General features: G+C 46.7%; 1 protein-coding gene across 1 annotated transcript; it reads left to right on the plus strand.

Moving 5' to 3' along the window:
* The first annotated feature begins 98 nt into the window (after positions 1–98).
* Positions 99–8,090, plus strand: LOC135525720 (DDB1- and CUL4-associated factor 15-like). Its single transcript, XM_064953521.1, has 7 exons — positions 99–218; positions 1,053–1,150; positions 3,651–3,789; positions 4,543–4,649; positions 5,425–5,567; positions 5,600–5,638; positions 7,609–8,090. Exons 1-7 carry the CDS (start codon positions 126–128, stop codon positions 8,088–8,090), a joined length of 1,101 nt encoding a protein of 366 aa, XP_064809593.1. The 5' UTR covers positions 99–125.
* Positions 8,091–9,116: the final 1,026 nt, after the last annotated feature.

A 9,116-nucleotide genomic window follows, 5' to 3' on the forward strand; every position in this document is an offset into this window, starting at 1 on the left:
ATTTGTTTTCGTTTTTGACTTACGTTCATGGATGCCAATCGGACTGCTCCCACCATGATCGAGAACCAATGGGAAGGCCATGGGTCGGATGATAGGCGGGGCCTACGGAACACTACGGTCGGAAAATGGCGCCCAGCTCGAAATCAGAAAAGGACGGTAACAAACAAACGCAGAGAAAACACAAAGAACATGTCGTCAAGCTTCTGAACCGTGGAAAGGTATGCAACAAACTAGACAAGAGAATGGCACAAGCATGGCTTTAACGAAGAATGTGAAGTCGCAGGGTCAATGTCTCGATAGTGCCAGACCCGGTGGATGCTAGCTCGTTTACGCGTTTTTAAGCACCAACGTTAGCTAGCAGGCTGACTCGTTAACAAGCCACCTTTGGCCAAAACCGAGCTACAATCCATAACAACTAAGTTAACAGGCTGGTTGCAATATTGTGTGAGGGAATGTTGCTAGCTAGTTAACCAACTATCCCAAGACACTTAGCTAGCTAGCGTTTGTTTGAACCAAGCAGTAAGCCAGCTAGCCCACGTTAACTGTTTATTTCGCATTCACTAACGCAGCAAGCTAACACGCCTATTTACTAGTTTTGCATTTGGAGTCGCCGCTGGCTATTTCAGATCACTATGCATGATTCCTCTGTTGCAATGTTTTTCAATTCTGGTCTTGGGGACTGCTGGCCTTCGGTTTCAGCTAACGTTAACTCGCTGATCAGCATCACCTTTAAGTCAGGTGTTAATGTTGATCAGAACAAAACCATGCAGTGTACACCCTAGATACCTGGATGACAACACTGCTGGGTGGGTGTGTAGGTAGAGTGGTTAAAAATGGTTTCCTGGACTCCTACCAAGCCTCATCCGAGTGCTGTATGTATCAGGCATCTCAGGGTAGGTGCTTGAAAGGCAAAACTGATTCTGAATCCGCTCGACTACTCTGAGATGGTTATACACACACGACCCCCTGGACTAACAAGCTGTTTCAATAGAGGTTATTTATTGGGTACGTTGACCACTTTTCACTAACGTTCCACGTCCTCTCTCCTATAGTTGTCTGGCCAGTATTCTCAGCGCTTGTTCAGGAAACTACCACCGCGCGTCTGTGTTCCCCTGAAGAACATAGTCAGCGAGGAGTTCCTCAGAGCAGGGTGAGTGTTTTGAAAGAGTATGTCTTTCTACAATGTAGAAAATAGTGAAAATGACAACAATAAACTTGAGTGAGTAGGTGTGTCCTAACTTTACACAGGTAATACTGTGTGTGTGTATATACAGTACCAGTCAAAAGTATGGTTTTTATTTGTACTGTTTTCTACATTGTATAATAATAGTGAAGACATCAAAACTATGAAATAACACATGGAATCATATAGTAACTAAAAAAACAAATATTTGAGATTCTTAAAAGTAGCCACCCTTTGCGTGGTGACAGCTTTGCACACTCTTGGCATTCTCTCAACCAGCAACTGTCTCGAAAGGAGTTCCCACATATGCTGAGCACTTGTTGGATGCTTTTCCTTCGCTCTGCCATCCAAACTCATCCCAAACCATCTCAATTGGATTGAGATTGGGTGATTGTGGAGGCCAGGTCATCTGATGCAGCACTCCATCACTTTCCTTCTTGATCTAATAGCCCTAACACATCTTAAAGGTGTGTTTTGGGTCATTGTTGTTTTGAAAGACAAATGATAGTCCCACTAAATGCCATGCCATCTGGTTTGCACATCTCTGCAGAATGCTGTGGTAGCCCTGCTAGTTAAGTGTGCCTTGAATTCTAAATAAATCAGACAGTGTCACCAGGAAAGCACCATCACACCACCACCACTGTTTCACAGTGGGAGCCACACATATATGGAGATCATCCGTTCACCTACTCTGCGTATTACAAAGACACAGTGGTTGTAACCAAAAATCTCAAATTTGGACTCAGACCAAAGGACATATTTCCACCGGTCTAATGTCCATTACTCGTGTTTCTTGACCCAAGCAAGTCTCATCTTCTTATTGGTGTCCTTTAGTAGTGGTTTATTTGCAGCAATTCAACCATGAAGGCCTGATTCACAGTCTCCTCTGAACAGTTGATGTTGAGATGTCTGTTACTTGAACTCTGTGAAGCATTTATTTGGGCTGCAATTTCTGAGGCTGGTAACTGTAAAGAACTTATTCTCTGCAGCAGAGGTAACTCTGGGTCTTCCTTTCCTGTGGCGGTCCTCATGAGAGCCAGTTTCATCATACCACAGCAGAGGTATCTCTGGGTCTTCCTTTCCTGTGGCGGTCCTCATAGAGCCAGTTTCATCATAGTTCTTGGTGGTTTTTGCGACTGCACATGAAGACACCTTAAAAGTTCTTGACATTTTCCAGATTGACTTACCTTCATGTCTTAAAGTAAAGATGGACTGTCGTTTGTATTTGCTTATTTGAGCTGTTCTTGCCATAATGTGGACTTGTTCTTTTCCCAAATAGGGTTATGTTCTGTATGTCACAACACAACTGATTGGATCAAACACTTTAAGAAGGAAAGAAATTCCACAAAATAACTTAACAAGGCACACCTGTTAATTGAAGCTGGTTGAGAGAATGCCAAGTGTGCAAAGCTGTCATCAAGGCAAAGGGTGGCTACTTTGAAGAATCTCAAATATAAAATATATTTTGATTTGTGGATCACTTTTTTTGGTTGGGTTACTACATGATTCCGCGTGTGTTATTTCATAGTTTTAATGTCTTCACTATAATTCCACAATAAAATAAAGAAACATCCTGGAACGAGTCCAAACCTTTGACTGTTACTGTGTGTGTATGTACATACACTACAGTTCAAATGTTTGGGGTCTCTTATACATCTCTGCCGAGAAGGCCAGCATCCCGGAGTCTTCTCTTCACTGTTGACGTTGAGACTGGTGTTTTGCGGGTACTATTTAATGAAGCTGCCAGTTGAGGACTTGTGAGGCGTCTGTTTCTCAAACTAGACACGCAAATGTACTTGTCCTCTTGCTCAGTTGTGCACCGGGGCCTCCCACTCCTCTTTCTATTCTGGTTCGAGCCAGTTTGCGATCATTACTGGCTGAATCATAGGCTTGACGAAACAGAATGCTGCGACCGAAGTGAGAAGAGACAACCCATTTGCTAGTTACAGCATCAGCGGGCGTTCTGGGGAGAGTGGAGAGTGCATTGAGCCAACTAAACTCGTCTATTAAATCACCTCCACACACACTTTGTGTCCCCTCTCACACCCTCCCTCTCTCACACCCCCCTCTCTCACACACCCTCCCTCTCTCACACCCCTCCCTCTCTCTCACACCCTTCCCTCTCTCTCACACCCTTCCCTCTCTCTCACACCCTTCCCTCTCTCTCACACCCTTCCCTCTCTCTCACACACCTTTCCCTCTCTCTCACCTCTCTCTCACACACCCTTCCCTCTCTCTCACACACCCTTCCCTCTCTCACACACCCTTCCCCCTCTCACACACCCTTCCCCCTCTCACACACCCTTCCCTCTCTCACACACCCTTCCCCCTCTCACACACCCTTCCCCCTCTCACACACCCTTCCCTCTCTCACACACCCTTCCCTCTCTCACACACCCTTCCCTCTCTCTCTCACACACCCTTCCCTCTCTCTCTCTCACACACCCTTCCCTCTCTCGTGTTCCAGACACATCTTCCTGGGGTTCACTAAGTGTGGTCGTTACGTGCTGTCCTACACCAGTGACTGTGGAGAGGACGATGACTTCTCCTTCTACACCTATCACCTCTACTGGTGGGAGTTCAACCTACACAGCAGACTCAAACAGGTAGGTTGGACCGACTGGGAACCATCTCCAGTGCCGTCCGTGTGGCCTGAAGGGATGTGGGCCTGTAGAGCAGACCTACTACAGTACATGGACTGACTGGAAGTGGTCTCCAGTCCTTATAGCAGTAATGAGGTAATGTGTTGCTGATTGGCCTGTCAACAGTTACACCAGCTACAATGGTGAGGAGATGGAGATGACTTCATCCCTCTTTCATCGTTCTGTTGTCCCATTGTGACCTTTTTTAAAACTTATCATCTCTTCATCTCTCTCCTCTCTCCTCTCTCTCTCTCCACCTCCTCTCTCCACCCCCTCTCTCTCTCTCTCCACCTCCTCTCTCCACCTCCCCTCTCTCTCTCTCCACCTCCCCTCTCTCTCTCTCCACCTCCCCTCTCTCTCTCTCCACCTCCCCTCTCTCTCTCTCTCCACCTCCCCTCTCTCTCTCTCTCTCCACCTCCTCTCTCTCTCTCTCTCTCCACCTCCTCTCTCTCTCTCTCTCTCTCTCTCTCTCCTCCCTCTCTCCCACCTCCCTCTCTCCACCTCCTCTCTCCACCTCCTCTCTCTCTCCACCCACCTCCTCTCTCCACCTCCTCTCTCTCTCTCTCCCCTCCTCTCTCCACCTCCCTCTCTCTCCACCTCCTCTCTCTCTCTCTCTCCACCTCCTCTCTCTCTCTCCACCTCCTCTCTCCCACCTCCTCTCTCTCCACCTCCTCTCTCTCTCTCTCCACCTCCTCTCTCTCTCTCCACCTCCCTCAGGTGCACCATGTGCGTCTGTTTACAGGTGAGGACATCTACAGTGATCTCTACCTGACAGTGTGTGAGTGGCCCAACGACCACTCCAAGATCGTCATCTTTGGCTTCAAGTAAGACATCAAGCCAGCGTACATTTGGTCTTTGTAGAGATGATGCCTGTGATCAGATCGGTGACTGGACATTACTGCATGTTCTCCCTCCCTCATCTCTCTCTCTCCCTCCCTCATCTCTCTCTCTCCCTCCCTCATCTCTCTCTCTCCCTCCCTCATCTCTCTTTTCCCTCCAACACCCCTACACTCTACTCACCCTTCCCCATACTCTCTCTCTCCCTCCCTCATCTCTCTCTCCCTCCCTCATCTCTCTCTCTCCCTCCCTCATCTCTCTTTTCCCTCCAACACCCCTACACTCTACTCACCCTTCCCCATACTCTCTCTCTCCCTCCCTCATCTCTCTTTTCCCTCCAACACCCCTACACTCTACTCACCCTTCCCCATACTTTCTCTCCCTCCCTCATCTCTCTTTTCCCTCCAACACCCCTACACTCTACTCACCCTTCCCCATACTCTCTCTCTCCCTCCCTCATCTCTCTCTCCCTCCCTCATCTCTCTTTTCCCTCCAACACCCCTACACTCTACTCACCCTTCCCCATACTCTCTCTCCCTCCCTCATCTCTCTTTTCCCTCCAACACCCCTACACTCTACTCACCCTTCCCCATACTTTCTCTCCCTCCCTCATCTCTCTTTTCCCTCCAACACCCCTACTCTACTCACCCTTCCCCATACTCTCTCTCTCTCCCTCATCTCTCTCTCTCTCCCTCATCTCTCTTTTCCCTCCAACACCCCTACACTCTACTCACCCTTCCCCATACTCTCTCTCTGTGTCAGTACTCGTAGCTCCAGCTCAGTGTTGATGAACCTGATGATGAGTGATGAGAACAACAGAGATATCTACATCACCATTGCCTCCATGCCTCCTCTCAGACCCTGCTCTCAATGCTGCCCTCCAAACACCTCTACCATATGCACAGGTACATGACTATATGTTGAACAGTCTCTCTAGGTAGTGGAGAGTGTCTGGAACATGGCTATATGTTGAGCAGTCTCTCTCTCTCTAGGTAGTGGAGAGTGTCTGGAACATGGCTATATGTTGAACAGTCTCTCTCTCTCTAGGTAGTGGAGAGTGTCTGGAACATGGCTATATGTTGAACAGTCTCTCTCTCTCTCTCTCTCTCTAGGTAGTGGAGAGTGTCTGGAACATGGCTATATGTTGAACAGTCTCTCTCTCTCTAGGTAGTGTAGAGTGTCTGGAACATGGCTATATGTTGAACAGTCTCTCTCTCTCTCTCTCTCTAGGTAGTGGAGAGTGTCTGGAACATGGTTATATGTTGAACAGTCTCTCTCTCTAGGTAGTGGAGAGTGTCTAGAACATGGCTATATGTTGAACAGTCTCTCTCTCTCTCTCTCTAGGTAGTGGAGAGTGTCTGGAACATGGCTATATGTTGAACAGTCTCTCTCTCTCTAGGTAGTGGAGAGTGTCTGGAACATGGCTATATGTTGAACAGTCTCTCTCTCTCTCTCTCTAGGAAGTGGAGAGTGTCTAGAACATGGCTATATGTTGAACAGTCTCTCTCTCTCTAGGTAGTGGAGAGTGTCTAGAACATGGGTGTCAAACTCTTTAATTATATTTGGCCCGCGAGACAATACCAAATTACTACTAGAGCTGGCCCGCCGGTATTATACAGCGTATTCACCACTAATACTACGAATCCCATAATGCTCTGCTGTTTTCGCGCGCCAATCGGGACAGGACCCAGAAACGCTCTCTCCTCTGTGACAGTAGTCATAGCAACATAGACGCTACAACTGTCAGCGAGCTAACCCTTTCCAAAAATGGCGAAAAGAAAGGCAGAAAACAGGAGCTTTCTGGACAAGTGGGAGGCAGAATATCTGTTTACATATGTAAAAGACAAACCTGTTTGTCTTGTTTGTGGAGTCAACGTGGCTGTAAGTAAGGAGTACAACATTAGACGACACTATGAAACGAAACACCATGACAAATACAAGGACCTGGACATGACTCAAAGGAGCCAGAAAGTAGAGGAGATGAAAAGAAGCTTGGTTTCACAACAGAATATGTTTAAAAAGCCACATCACAAAGCGAGGCTGCTGTAAAGGCTAGTTATATAGTGGCAGCAGAGATCGCAAAATCAGCCCGGCCCTTTAATGAGGGAGAGTTCATGAAAAAGTGCATGATGAAGGTTTGTGACCTCGTATGCCCAGAGAAAAAACAAGCATTTTCAAACGTGAGCCTGAGCAGGAACACAGTAGCTGATCGCACATGTGATCTTGCCACCAATCTGTATGACCAGCTGATGGAAAAGGGAAAAGATTTTGTTGCGTTCTCCTCGCTGTGGATGAGAGCTGCGACGCATCTGATACTGCTCAGCTGTCAGTCTTCATCCGTGGAGTGGACTCAAATCTGTGTGTTACGGAGGAGCTATTAGGATTCAAATCAATGCATGGCACAACCTCAGGAAAGGAAATCTTTGAGGAGGTTTCCAAATGTGTAACTGAAATAAAGCTGTCGTGGGATAAACTGGTTGGATTAACGACAGATGGTGCGCTATGCGATGTGCGGTAAAAAGAGTGGACTGGTGGGCATGGTTCGGGAGAAGATGCGGGAAGAGAAACTGTGCAGGTGAGCTAACTGTTTACCACTGCATCATACATCAGGAAGCACTGTGTGCCAAAGCCCTAAAGATGGAACATGTTATGACCACAGTAACACAGGTAGTTAACTTTATAAGAGCCAAAGGTCTAAATCACCGCCAGTTTAAATCTTTTCTGGAGGAGTGTGGTTCGGAATACGCAGACGTGCCGTATCACACAGAGGTGAGATGGCTAAGCACAGGAAAAGTACTGAACAGATGTTTCGAGCTGCGTGAGGAAATATGTCAATTCCTGGAAACCAAAGGGAAGGATACAGCAGAGCTCCGGGAGCAAACGTTCCTGTGTGAGCTGGCCTTTCTCTGTGACATCTCGAGCCATCTCGATGCGCTGAACCTGCAGCTTCAGGGGCGGGGGGGCGCATCATCACAGACATGTACGCTGCAGTGAGGGCCTTCAAAACTAAACTGTGCCTGTGGGAGAATCAGATGCTGCAAGGAAACCCTTGCCATTTTCCCTGCTGCCAATCCATAAAAGCGCAGATCTCTACCGCCGTGTTCCCATGCGCACAGTTTGCTGAAAAACTCAGTGTTCTCGCCGCTGAGTTTAGCCGGCGATTTGCCGACTTCGATGCCCAGAAATGCAAGTTTGAACTGCTTAGTAATCCCTTCGCAGTTGATGTGGAAAATGCACCAACCAACATCCAAATGGAGCTGATTGAACTCCAGTGCAACGACACGCTGAAGTCAAAGTATGATGCTGTGGGCGCCGCACAGTTTCCACGGTTCATCCCTGACACAATGCCTCAGCTCCGCACCCAAGCTGCTCAGATGCTCTCCATGTTCGCAGCACTTATCTATGCGAGCAACTTTTCTCCTCGATGAAGATGACCAAAACAACTCACAGGAGACGTCTGACTGATGAACATCTTCGCTCGATACTGAGGATTTCTTCAGCTCAGAGCTTGAGCCCAGACATTGATGAACTAGCAACCAAGAAGAGATGCCAGGTATCTGGCTTGGGCACATCAGATTAGACCAGTGTGCAATTATTAACGTTTTCTTTATGCACTTTTTCTTGCTACAAGGCATGGGCTTGAATGGTTGATTGATTTATTATCATTTTATTTGTAAAATTATTAGCCAGTGGAAAAAGTTTATTTTGGTATTTAAATCAGAAGGCTGCAAATAGAAAAGAGGCATACAATTTTTATTTAAATTTTATTTATTTAATAAATGAATGCCATTGATGTGTTTTTTCATTTGAAATTCGATTTTGCATGTCTCCACTATTAAATTATACATTGTATGGTAATAAGCGATGCTTGTTCCATATTCAATGTTAAAGCAAAACTTGTTTGGGTCCATATTAAAAGGTTAATTTGTTCAATGTTGGCCCGTGACTTTGTTCAGGTTTTACATTTTGGCCCACTGGGTATTTGAGTTTGACACCCCTGGTCTAGAACATGCTTATATGTTGAACAGTCTCTCTCTCTCTAGGTAGTGGAGAGTGTCTGGAACATGGCTATATGTTGAACAGTCTCTCTCTCTAGGTAGTGGAGAGTGTCTAGAACATGGCTACATGTTGAACAGTCTCTCTCTCTCTCTCTCTCTCTCTCTCTAGGTAGTGGAGAGTGTCTGGAACATGGCTATATGTTGAACAGTCTCTCTCTAGGTAGTGGAGAGTGTCTGGCTAATGGTATATGTTGAACAGTCTCTCTCTAGGTAGTGGAGAGTGTCTGGCTAACATCTCTCTCTCTCTAGGTATATGTTGAACAGTCTCTCTCTCTCTCTAGGTAGTGGAGAGTGTCTAGAACATGGCTATATGTTGAACAGTCTCTCTCTCTAGGTAGTGGAGAGTGTCTGGAACATGGCTATATGTTGAACAGTCTCTCTCTCTCTCTAGGTAGT

The sequence above is a fragment of the Oncorhynchus masou genome, chromosome 5, assembly GCF_036934945.1.
Source record: "Oncorhynchus masou masou isolate Uvic2021 chromosome 5, UVic_Omas_1.1, whole genome shotgun sequence".
Classification (NCBI taxonomy): domain Eukaryota; kingdom Metazoa; phylum Chordata; class Actinopteri; order Salmoniformes; family Salmonidae; genus Oncorhynchus; species Oncorhynchus masou.